The sequence below is a fragment of the Contarinia nasturtii genome, unplaced genomic scaffold (genome assembly GCF_009176525.2).
Source record: "Contarinia nasturtii isolate CC-2019 unplaced genomic scaffold, AAFC_CNas_1.1 Cnas_scaffold_1371, whole genome shotgun sequence".
Classification (NCBI taxonomy): Eukaryota; Metazoa; Arthropoda; class Insecta; order Diptera; family Cecidomyiidae; genus Contarinia; species Contarinia nasturtii.
The window spans coordinates 492,329-505,497 of record NW_022198708.1 but is presented as its reverse complement, the minus strand read 5'-3'; the positions used below and the strand labels follow the sequence as shown (position 1 = coordinate 505,497).

The 13,169-nt window shown below is 33.5% G+C and overlaps 2 protein-coding genes across 7 annotated transcripts; both read right to left on the bottom strand.

Moving 5' to 3' along the window:
• Nucleotides 1–45: 45 nt before the first annotated feature.
• Nucleotides 46–4,897, bottom strand: LOC116345902 (beta-arrestin-1-like). Of its 2 annotated transcripts, XM_031775659.1 has the most exons (7): nucleotides 4,373–4,897; nucleotides 4,094–4,287; nucleotides 1,154–1,346; nucleotides 812–1,046; nucleotides 591–741; nucleotides 282–490; nucleotides 46–207 (listed from the first exon to the last, which is right to left on the bottom strand). In XM_031775659.1, exons 3-7 carry the CDS (start codon nucleotides 1,237–1,239, stop codon nucleotides 46–48), a joined length of 843 nt encoding a protein of 280 aa, XP_031631519.1. In that variant the 5' UTR covers nucleotides 1,240–1,346; nucleotides 4,094–4,287; nucleotides 4,373–4,897. The 2 variants fall into 2 exon arrangements, with proteins under 2 accessions (XP_031631519.1, XP_031631518.1); XM_031775658.1 differs by having other exon boundaries at nucleotides 4,094–4,897.
• A 357-nt stretch (nucleotides 4,898–5,254) lies between these two features.
• On the bottom strand, nucleotides 5,255–9,437 carry LOC116345706 (probable cytochrome P450 303a1). 5 transcript variants are annotated; one of them, XM_031775324.1, is made up of 4 exons: nucleotides 9,348–9,437; nucleotides 6,177–7,292; nucleotides 5,827–5,944; nucleotides 5,416–5,751 (listed from the first exon to the last, which is right to left on the bottom strand). In XM_031775324.1, the coding sequence occupies exons 2-4, from the start codon at nucleotides 7,235–7,237 to the stop codon at nucleotides 5,416–5,418; spliced, it is 1,515 nt and encodes a 504-aa protein (XP_031631184.1). In that variant the 5' UTR covers nucleotides 7,238–7,292; nucleotides 9,348–9,437. The 5 variants fall into 5 exon arrangements, with proteins under 5 accessions (XP_031631189.1, XP_031631184.1, XP_031631185.1 ...); XM_031775325.1 differs by having other exon boundaries at nucleotides 9,337–9,422; XM_031775328.1 differs by lacking the exon at nucleotides 9,348–9,437 and adding an exon at nucleotides 7,812–7,937.
• Nucleotides 9,438–13,169: the final 3,732 nt, after the last annotated feature.

Below are 13,169 nucleotides of genomic sequence, written 5' to 3'. Positions count from 1 at the left end.
ATTCGATCGTTTTGTGTGAATAAAGTATTAAAGTATTAAAGACACTTACTCTGAGTCTACTTCAGCAACGGTGCATTTGTATTGTGCCGTTGAAAATAGACAAATATCAGCGAATTGACGCACGGAAACCTTTATTTTTTTAACGGTTCGATTCGAATTGTTGGCAATATGGACATTAACACAAATTGTTTCACCATGATGATATAACTAAGGAATTTTAGAGAGATTTTGATGTTTTTCATTTCGTTTTTTTCGCAATTCAAATGTATGTAAACACTCACCTCCTTGTCAAGGCTAGCTTCTAAATGGATTTTATTTGGTTTCATCATAAACTCTTTACTAACTTCAATTGAAGGCTGTTCGCCCAGTTTCGACGGTGCATACATGATTTTACGAATGGCTAATCGCACTGAATTCCGTTTATGCGGCTTATCATCGATAAGATCACCAACAAATGCTTTCAATTCATAGTCAACACCACAAGGTTTGCCTGAATGTGAATCATTTTTTTACATATATAGAAAAATATTATTTAACGAATATACGAATGCCCGTATTAATTTTACTTATGCTGGAGAATGAAATATTACCTGTATCACCTGGTGCTGGTTGCAATGAAACAGATGCAGGACAGTGTGGTGGTACTTCAAAATAAAATGGAAATGCATAATTTCCCAATTTTTTTATTAAACGCTCTTGAAGTCGTGTCAATGGCCGGTCCTTATTTATTTGCGGATATATCTTCAATAAAGAGAAACAAATCATTGTCATTTAAATGTGTCTTTTAATCAGATTGTTGTGTGGTACACACCTGTTCTTGTGCTAAATACAAATCTTTTCGAAATGTTAGGCCCAACACGTCTAAATCTTCGCGACCATAACGAAATGCCGCCAACACATTACCAAATACTTTTCGATCCTTCACATAATCTGGATCAATTAAAACAACGCCATCAATCCCATCAACATGAGATATGTGATCGACAAAATCTCTTTTTCCCAAGTAAACCGTAATCTTTCCATTTGACGAACTTTTCTTAAACACTCTGCAAAAACAATAAATTCACTTTGCTTATCATCGATCATCGAAAATGAAAACACTTGAACGATGATGGTGGTTGATATAAAATATGGAATTGTTGACAAAATATACCTGGTTGCTTGTCGCTTTGAACTGCCATCATCCATATCTGGATCGGGCGATGGTGCCAGTGATCCAGTCGCTATTGGTTTATCCATTTCCCAAAATGATGCACAATGATTGGCTACGTGATGCCGGTGTTGTGATGGTCGGCGAACAGTCTACAGTGAAGTGATTTTTTTTATTCTCTATCACATGTACTGTGCTGTATCGAATAAACAATATACAATTTATATCAATTGATAATTTGGTGATATCACTCTATATAAACATCAATTGAATAATATTTATTTAACTAAAAAAAGCGGTTTCTTAGAAGAGAATATAATAAATGTGTGCTGTCGTCACATCCATACTGAAATGAATGTAACAATGTGACACGCATCCGTTATTGATAAAAAACAATATAAGCCTAAACATTCGAAGGAGAGAGGGGAAGAATGAGTAGGTAATATGAGTCATGAATACACCACACTCATGACTTGTATGATTTGTTTTTCGGTGAATAATATCATAAATATGCCATTGTCGGCCTCAAATTCTTTGCATTTTCAAACGAATATTATTCGTAAAACGATAACAAAAAGAGTTATGGCAGTGATTTTCTCTTATGTTTTTCGGCATTGTTTGTTGATTATCCAATTATAATAAATATTTGACGTAATTTCGGATTCACATGTTTCTACATAGACTTCAGACATTTCTACATGTTTACATGTTTACTTTCGGTTATACAAATGTCGTTTTTCTGATTCTGTTTGAAATGTAGCGTCAATTTCCGTCATCTGACAGTTCTGATTTGTTTAAATTCAACATTTCGCAATTTTCTACTCTTCCATTGTTTTCTGCAAAAATGAATGAAAAAAACATTATTTTTTTTGCAAAATGCGTCTTTAATTATATCAGTAGACGCTGGGGAAATAAAATGACGTCCTAGGGGGTGTTGGTCTCTAAACATCGATATCAAGAAAATATAACAAAAGTGTTTGGTGTACAACACTTCCCAGTAAATGTATATAATATAATAAATGTTAGTCATTGATATGTATGTATGTGGAATGCCACAAATTTGCGGATAGGGAAGCCCCTAGATGACGTCCATTGAAATAGAAGTTCTTTCTTCTGTCGTTGATTGCTAAAATGTAGAAGTGAATGTGATTTACAAGCGAGACCAATTTATTTTTATTACATTTTTGCCGCTATTGATGAGCTCCACAATACCAGCCCGTGTGTATTATTGGCTACGTGTATATATGTGTATATTTGATCAGCAACTGATTTTGTTTTTATATACATTCACTTTATTGGAGCAGGCAGACTTTTTTTATACGACCGACATAATTCTCTTTCTCCCTCTCTCTCTCTCTCTCTCTCTCTCTCTCTCTCTCTCTCTCTCTCTCTCTCTCTCTCTCTTCTTTAAATTGATAGCCCAGTAACTCTTTCGATGTTATCCATGTGCATAATATTAGTATTAGACTGACTGTATGAACGTATGACGGATGGCAGTCTCGTATGCATTGCATTATTCCCTATCTCATCGTCTTTGATATAAAATTACTCTATTTGAGTTCTTTTTTGTCATACACGAGCAGATAGAGAGAGAGAAAGAACGAAAAGGTATATGATATAGAAAACGGTACACACACACTCATTTGAGACATTGCTAAAAGTAATGGCAACATTGCAAGTATAAGCGTGGGATAAGAAGAGAGCAATTTAAAAAGGTGCACACAGTAGCGCTCACATAGCAAAAAAAAAACATGATGGAGAAAAAAAAAACAAACAAACCAGGAACCTATCTATGTCCAAGCTAATGGAAATAGGAGAGAAGATGGATACATTAGATTCAATTTAAACGTTTCCATTCCACCTTATTCTATTTTGAAATATGAGCCTGGGCAAATAATAATGAACGATAATTGATTTCTCGCCTTACTTTCTATCGCATTTTATTGTTATTAGTTTTTTTTTGTTCGCCAGCAAATGTTGCATGTTAGTTGCCACTACAAATGGAATACAAATCAGATTTTATCGAAATTATGTCAACGAGTAAATTGCGATGTGATAATTTTGAAGTACCAATATCCACGTACTTTGCTCTCACTTTTTTTCCCCGTAAATTGAATCAATTTGTAAATGATTTCTGATTTTTCAATTTTCTTTTGGTGTTTGCTTCTTTTTACGATTATAATTTATCCATTGACTCAACCTCATGAAAAAAACATTCACAAAACTCATTAAAACTCGCATAAAATTATAAAGTTACTAAAAAAATTATTGCTGCAGTTTACACTTCTTTTCGTTTCATTTTTAATCTGAAAGTGCAAGTTTAGAGCGAAGAAGAAAAAAACACACACACACTTTGTAGTGTGTAGTGGAGTTATACAATTTATACATTAAACACTCAATTAAACACGGCAAACGTAATATAATATTGAAAACGCATGTTTGATCTTAATTTAACTACACAAATAAATGTCCTCTACACATAAACAATGAAAAACAACAATTTTAGCGTGAATGCTTATTTTTCATAACAATTTTACTCGCCGTAATACAGTATCTTAGCTACGATCTTTTTTCTTCATGTAATCCACACTTTTTTCTCTTCTTATCACCGTGGTGCCTCAAGTATTTATATATTTTTTTCCACACTGACGTATGTGAAAACAAATCTTTAATGTAAACAAAGTGTTCGTCTGAATAGCTCGAGATTAGAAAAATTCTTGTATGTTCACGGCTACCGAATTTTTATTCGAAAGAATTTAATGAATCGTTTTCGTTTGGAAAATTTTTATTTTATGTATATACATTATTATTGCATGGTATGAATGAACAAATAATTTTATGAATTAAAATGTATCCAAATATCTCCTTCTCGGTCATTTTGAAAAATTTCAATGACATTATAAATAATATAGGTACATAAATTAACAGTGACAATTTACTTACTTCGGAAGATAGAATTTATCTGTTAGTTATGTTGACCGTATACACTATACTGACAATATCAAAAAATAATAATAATTGAAATTGAAAACACACGCACACACTACCATAACATATTTTCAAATGTTTAAAATGCAACACTATCGAAGTGAGCGAGTTTTTAAAAACAATCCATTGTCCATTCGGAATTCAATTTTCTGAAATATTTTATTAAAAAAAAATGAATCAAAACACGCTATGGCTCTCCTAGGTTCGTTGCGATGCGTTCTGTTTCTTTCTTACTTCTCTTTTGAACTGTATGATTTTTTTAATCGTTATCCGATTTAGAATGTGTGCTTTATTCTTTTTTTTCTCTTTCTCTCTCTCTATCTCTGTCTATACTGAAAATCACATAAAACACACCGAAAAGTACATAGCAATGATCCACATTTGGTTCGATTTGGTATTTTAGTTTTTTTTTTTTGTTTCTCGTTCGCTCTCGTAAATTTTGCCTGTGTATTACTTCAACGACGAATTTGGAAAGAAAACAGAATCGCAAGGAATTGTTGATGTATCTAATCGGAATTTCAAATTGAACCGAGCGTTCTATGCGTCAAAATGTTTTTCTCTCTCTCTCTCTCTCTTTCTCTCTCCTTACACACTATTTATGCTTGCCATTCCATATATTCTTGTGTATAACATAAAATAAAATTGCGCGAAAATGTCAATTGTGTTTATGAAATGTCAGTGACTTAACACTGACTATGTTAGCACACTGCATCAGTATATGTTTGTGCATACAAATTTTATGTTTTTCTCTTTATTTATTTCATATCCTATCTGACGATAGAAAGAGCACGAAGATTCAATAAGAATTGATATTAGACTAGTGTTATCGTGTTGATGATGACAGATTAAATATGACATAAAATTTAAAGCTTTGCATTCCGTGCGCAACTCCTTCAAAATAAAAGTTTCGTTACATTTGTTAATATTACCCAATTTGTAAATAGATGGCGCTGATTGTATTTTTTTTCTTATTGAAAATTATTCAATTATTTCGTTGATTCGATCGAAAATTTTCTAGAATATAAATGGAGAAATTCAAATTAAATTCGTGAATTATTGCAATAAAATGTCTAATTAAATCAATTTTAATGGTTTTCTGAATGAAAGTGGATGAACACATAAATTTAAAAGAAAATCGGTAACAAAGGTTCAAACAATGAACCAAAATTATGCAATGGTTTTATTATTTGCATTTTTCTAATTTTTCATTTGTATCTCGCTGTTTTAAATGGTAAATAATATATATATATATATCGCTCTCTCTCTCGCTATCCTTCCTATCGATTTATCACAAGTGCCGTGTATTGTTGAACGCTTGCCGTGGCTCCATCCACTGGCACCTCAGTTGGCACCTCATGTCCCGGTGGAACTTGAAAACTAAAGTTTTGTAACAATGTTGTTGTAAATAAAAATATATTTGCTCGTGCCATCAATTCGCCCATGCAACGATGCTTTCCAACGCCAAATGGATAATGTCGTTCCGGTATGGTAATCTTACCATCTTTTATAAAACGATCGGGACAAAATTTAAAACAATCAAATTCAGGATTGGCATCAGACCAAATCGTTTTATCAAATGACATTCCATAAAAACATGCAATTATCATTGTATTCTGCATTGAAAAGAAGAAAAAAAAAAGCACAAACAAATTATCATTTGTATCACTTTTAAAATAGAAAAAACATACTTTTGGAATGTTGTAGCCACGGAATTTTGTATCGCGTAATGCACGATGTGGAATGCCAAATGTATGTCCCATGAACATTCGAACAGCTTCCAAAACAGCGGCTTCACAATATGGCATTCTGTGGAATATAAATTTCAAACATGTATTAGCAATGATGTAAAGCAAAATGAAATTTATACATGTTTTAAACCAGAGATTGTGAAGAGGAGAGCTCGGAGGAGCAAAATATTGAAAATCAATGTTTTTTTCTTTCGAAAATCGTAATATCAGTAATTTAAATTATTACCACTCCCCCGACTTCTCCTCCTCACATTTGTTGCCCTGAGAAACAGTCTTTAATTTATACATACTTGGTGCGATCTTCAAGTGTTGGTAACCGATCACGACCGATAACTCGGTCAATTTCTTCTTGCATTTTCGCCTGTATATCCGGATTTCGTACGAGATGTAACATCAAAAATCCCATTGATTTATTGGTCGTTTCCGATCCAGCAATAAACATATCCAAACAAACGGCCAACAATTGTTTTTCACTAAAACTATCCGTATGCGTTTGCGTACTATTAATCGCTTGCAAATAAACATCCATTAGATCTCTTGGTTCATTTTCCATTTTAAAATTTCGCTTATGATTTTCAAGCTCTTGTCCCAAAAATGTGTATAACATTTTATGTATATCTTTGAATTGCGTGTAACCGGAAAAGTTGGGTGCCAAAAATCGTAAAAATGGAAAATGACTGAACAACGCACCGACCATATCAATTTTTGTGAACAATGTGTACAGCATTCCTTGTAAATGTTGTACCTCTTTATTCCCTTGATTATAACGAATACCGGCCATCATTGTCCACAATGTGTTCAATACATAAATATTGAATGCATCACGCATTGGTACCATGGCGCGTCCATTTTGTCGAAATACTATCGTTTTAAAGTCACTCAATAAATGTTCACTTTCATTTTGTATCATTTCAACCATACCGCGTCGTGCAAAGCCAAACTCTTTTAAATGTCGCATTATGAATCGTCGTTGCTCTTGCCAAAATACTTCGTCAACAAGTAGAATTCCACGTCGCAGACCCCATGTTCGTGTTGTAAAAAATGGTCCGGTCGGTCGACCATCCAAGTCTTCATTGTACATCATTTCAAGAATTGCATCAGCACTAACGGCCACCACAAGCTTATCTTTGCCCACTTTAAAGCCAACGGCACCGTTTTTTGCATGCTTATTGGCCATTCCCATTGTTGCTTTGCACAACATTCCTGTTCGTATACGCTCATTATGCATTTCCCATGCACTACCAATAATGGGATACCATTTTGGGCCGGGTGGAAAATTTGCTGGTTTTACACTGTCCAAATACAGTAAAATCAACAACACAATGACAAAGGAAAAGAGGAAGAACCACATGATGCGCTCAACACAACAGTTCAACGCAAATATAAACTCGTTTTACTCTCTTCGGCTAGATTAAATAACATGAAAAATGAAAAAAAAAGAAAGAAAAAAACAACAGAAACAAAGAAAATAAAAACATCAAAACAAAACTAGATAAAAAAAACTATAAATATCTAAACGAACGGGATAAATAATTTGTCAAACGAATGATGTGATATGTGTTTCGTTATGGAGCACTTCGATTTGATTATATGCTTATTTGAACATTGTGTTGTTTTTATGATATATATTTGCTTCTAGCAAAATTCAATTCAAACAACACAATACTGCATTATAATATATGATTTGCAATCATTCACATAATTTGCAACGTAAAAAAAATAAATAAATAAATTATGTAAGTATACAAGACGTTGTTTAACAAAATATGCGAAATGCAATGTGCGCGGGTACAAAAATCAGCGCACAATGCGTGCCTAATGTTTGAACCTGAGAGAAAGTCGTTTTTTTCTACGTTATTATTGTTGCTACACACACTCTTTCGATCATCGCATTCTTCTTTCTTTTTCCATCGATTGCATTTTACCTTCTCTAATGTAATTTGTTACTTCTGTTATTATTATTTTTTTCGTCTAACATTCACAGCTAGATGAATTCATTGTAGATTCTGTGTAATCGTTTGGTAACACGATCAATTTTGCATTCCGAATGGAAAGAGACAAACGCAGACGTATTATATCAGATTCTCTTCATACTGTGAGACGGTTCATTCGCGAACGATCATATATGTGCGCGCGTCATTTTCTGCAAACAACGAGAAAGATACAGAGAAAATTGTGAAAAGTAATTGTCGCTCTATGAACCACGCATGCAACACAGTGCTACAGATCATTTAAAAAAACACATACGCGCATGATTTTCACTGATTATTTTCGTTTTATTAAGGCATCTCATCACATATTCCAAAGAGCACCATTTTATAATAAAAAACCATTCACAAGATATAATTATATGAATGAAACTTTGCAAGGATTTTACAACAAAAAGAGCACTTTAATCGCAATTTATTCACAAAAATTATTGCCAAAATATATTTCAGGACAGCAAACGAGTTTGCCAATCTTATCAAAACAGACCACACGATGAAAGACATTAATAGCCTGTTGTTGTTAATACGATAGATACATTGCCATGACGAGTTCTGATCAGAAAAATTATTTTTATCACTTTTTTTATTTCGAATATAATTTTTGCCACATTTTCAATAAGGTCCATTGTCAAATGATATTCGGCATAATAACGATTAACGCACGGGTCGAATGGCCCTTTCGAAAACGAATTGAAACACTCATATGCAAACACCGTGTTTTCGCCGATTTTGGTTTTTCTTCTTTTCAAATCATTTCATAAAATTACGTTGTTTTGACCAATAAGACTCCCAATAAAACGAAAATAATCATAATCACTTAAAGTCTTGTGTATTTAAAAAAAACGATTTTGTAGCATTGTATAATAGTGATGATAAGCTCAATTGAAATATATAATACTGTATGTATGCTTACACGATCTGCAAAGCATGTATGAGAAAAAAGTGTATGTAATTTCATTTATCCATTGCATAAGAACCTGTTTTGTAGCTAAATGAAAGGCTTGTTAACGTTAATTTTTCATAACTTTACTTTCAGATGAAATGCAACGTGCAACCGCGAGTGTCTTCACATAATCAAACAAAACGAAATCATTCATCGATGTGAAACGATGGAAAACAAAAGAATTTCGTTTGGAAATGTAAATGACACATATCTATGTTTCTGATTCATGCTATGATGAGATTTGCGTGTCATAATCTTTATGTGAATCGCAGCACTGCGCTTAAATTCTTTTAAAAAATATCTTCCGGTTCACAAGCAACTTTTCCGACATCCGAAAATGCGTTCATCGTGTGAAAAACAAAACTTTGTTTTATTGACACAAAACAATATACGTGACTTGAAGCGTTTGCAATCAAAACACACTATCCAAAACTCAACAATTACATAATTAGATGAGAAACAATTAGTTAGTTTGCAAAGAAAAAAAAACATTCTATATTGAAATGCCTGATCACATACTGGTCACTTACACTATATGTTGATTTTTTAAATTTTACTTCGATGATGGGTACTCTCTCTCTCGCTCTATTGAACACTTTTACTACACAAAGTGTTAGCCGCCAACTAAACAGATTCAAATCAAACATTTTTCTAATATAGATATTTTCCCGCCACTATCTATCCCTCCTAGAAAGAGCATGCAGACAGACAAACACACAAACAAATAGTTGCGCATTGTCTTTTTCAAATATTTTTCAATGATAATGAGACATTTTACGGTTCTTTTTGCATATCTTCTTCATTTTTTGTTTTGTTTTAAATATAATAACTTCAAACAGAGCTTCGCGCTCAACTGGCGATATACACCAAAATATTTTAATTGAAAATAATATAGCAACAACACAACGTAAAAACGGCCATGCATGCCTTTCGATGTACGCTTCGTTTTGAAACGATGGCTGAACTCAATTACAATTATATTTTTCACCTAAAGTTACAATTACAATCAAACAAAATATATCATTTAATAGTTAAATGATGTTCGTAAAGTTTGTATAATAGTGATGAAAAAAATCCAAATTACTGGTAATAAAATCGACAGAAATTTTAAAAAATCTGGACGAAATGATGGTTTTTTATCACATTAATTACTAATTAATAAAAACAAAGTATTAATTTGTAAATTTCAAATTTATTGAAGTAAAAAAAGAGCTTTTATACAACTAAGCCATAGTTGGTTGATGACTTTAAGGCTCTTTTGTGTGGTAATTGTAGTTTCATTCAATAAGAAACCGGACTAAAATTCAAAAGAAAATCAAAAGCTGATCCGAACAAAGCGAGAACAACATCAATGCCAATCAACCCGTATGCTCCTTCGATTCGTCGCATAATACCTGATACATCTACAACCCGGTTGCTAAGAGATGATGGTATATCCTCCAATCCAATTGGAAGTCTAAAAGGTTTGCAAATTTCGGTGAGAATGGGACCCAATTCATTAAGACCAATCAAGCCTTGAAGAACGGCCAAAAGTTCATCAACGTCTACTTGATTTTTTGTTGCAAGCAAATCAGTAAGAATAAACAATAATGTGCCTGGAACGAAGTTAACTACACTCATGAGGATTCCAGCACCGTTTACGAGCCCGATTATCACAGCATTAATTCTAATCCGTCCGGTATTTTTAGCCAAAAGTGTAATAACAATTTCTAGATCCACATTTGTGTTGGCCACACTTGACGGTATACGCTGTAAATTTAGTTCAATTTTGAACAGTTTGGCGATTGCGATGAGAATGGGAGCCATTGTGTTGACACCATCCTTTTTTAAAACATTCAATTCGGCAATAAGTTCGGCTGAATCAATTTCAATGTCTGCTGGAAGCATCGGTACAACAACGTTTAACATGGTGCCCGGAACTGAAGCAACAACTTCGAAAAAACCGTCGACAACATTACCAATAGCGATTAGAAGAGTTTGGATGGAACAAGCGCCGTTGACCGAGTCCAAATAGGTTGAAAGTGCTTTAAGATCCACGTAGGGACTGTAGATTTGCGATGGAATATAGCCGGCAACGTTGACTTCAAATAGTTCTCCAAGTTTTTCTAAAAGTGGACCCAATAAATAACTATCGTATTTGTCCTCCAGCAAAGCGTTCAGTTTATTTTGTATGACTACAATCGGAACAGTAACCTTTGTTGATTCTAGTTTTATCAAAAAATCTAAAATTCTGACTGCATACACTGGAGCTGATGGTGATGGTGGAGGCGGCGGTGGCTCAAGCGGTGATAGTGCAGCCATAACCTCAGTGATGTTGTATTTGTATGCCTTAATAAAATCAACTAGATTTATGTTTGTTGGTTCGTTGCAAAGATTCTGACATGTATCTGGTAATACTGTTGCGTGGACAATGCCAATAGCTAGAAAAATTGCAAGTGGCTTATGCATTTTTTTTTCTTTCGACACTTGTATTTCGAGGATATGATGCCTTTGACATTCAATTGAACTAATATTTGGCACATTATTTCACATCGTATTTATACGATTTCAGAATTTATAATATGCTATAAACCAAACCATCATATTCATATAATTTTTTCAGCATCTTATTAGTGATAACAAAGTATCATTCAGTGCTGATGGTAGTTGTTGACTGGAAACTAGCGGCCGACTGTGCCTTGCATTTGACTCATACTATTGCTCTTAGATTATAATATTGATTTTGTATTTTAATGAAATAGATAAAATTTGTTACATAATGTCATTATTAATTTTTAATCGATGACTGATACCAGCACAGGATGACGACACTCGGAATACGTGAGTATTTGCGAAAAATGATACAATAAATGTGAATGTCTGAATTTTGATAGGGCTAATTAGAGATTAGAAGACACCATATAATCACCAAATTTGTGTAAGCATACTGTATTCGGGCCGCTTTTTCTACAGCTGCTTTCGAATAAAAGGCGTGAATAGTTTACAAGGATTGGTTATATAATTGGAAAAAATGCTAAAAACAAGATCGAATGAATTTTTGTTTTATTTTATTCCAAACTGTACTGTGACAAAATCTGAATTTCGTTTTAGTGATATTAAAAAAAGCGACTTAAATACAAAAATCCATCTGCACCTAGAGTTAACTCGCCGAATTCACCTTGAAAATTTTAATCAAATAATGTTGATATTTCATTCTACGTCGGGGAATCCCATAAAAGATAAAAAGCGGGAAATCCCTAGTACCTCTGTGGAGTATTGTAAAATTATTAAACACCTATTTTAAATTATGACATTATGACTTTGTTAGATCATTGTTTATTGAATAAGCGGAACGTTGTAATAAATGCCAGCCTCTTTTATTATTGGATTATTGGATTCGTACGGGGAGCATACTAGGTCTACTTTTCAGTAATATCCGTAGTTTCTCGTTACTCAGGTTTTTTAACCTTTTGCAAGACGCCCGCTTGTGTGCCTAATGCACACCAATAAGTAGTTATCCAAAAATGGGATTAAGGCAGGAATTCAATTCACAAGCCTTTTTGAAAAAATCAATGATTTTGAAAATTATTGGGGCTTCAGGTCGTTGTGGATCTATCCATCGAAATCTATCCTCAGGTTGGCCTGTCCTTGACATCTGAAAATGAGGTGACCTGTGGTTTCCACTTCTCTTCCACATAATCTGCAAACAGGATCGTCTCTGAGACGTAGGTTTCTTAAATGATACTTGACCTTACTATGTCCCGTCAAGAGACCAATGGCAATTCTAATATCACTCTTAGGTAGTCTCAGTATTTTTCTCATCGGTTCACACTGTAACCGGCTTCATGTCCAAAGCACTGACAAAATGCTATAAAAAAACTCGCTGTACTCACTAAACAACCCCCTTTCTGAATACCACTCGATGCAGTGCACCGTTACGAACGGTTCTTTCGACGCGGAATCCGAAAATTGCCTGAAATATGGTAAAAAGTAGTGGCGAACGATGAACAGTACTTTGAATAAAAAACATCATACAGACAGTTTAAAGTTATAACGTTCAACCACGTTCAACATTTGCAAAGCGAAAGTTAGGTTAAGTTAGTAATATTATATTTATTTCAGCATAATTTTAATATTTCGGACAACAAAATGAAAAAAAAGAGTTGATAATATTAAAATTCTAAATATTTTATACCTGAAGCGACTTGAAGTTAATTAGTTCAATTTTATTTAAGCCATTTCCAACAAGCTATCTTTAAGGCCAACAATGCCGCATTTGTGATACATTTGTATATTTGCTCAACATTTGTTGAATTTGCGATACATTTGCTGCATTCATTGAAAGCACAGCATATTTATTCAAAAATGATGCA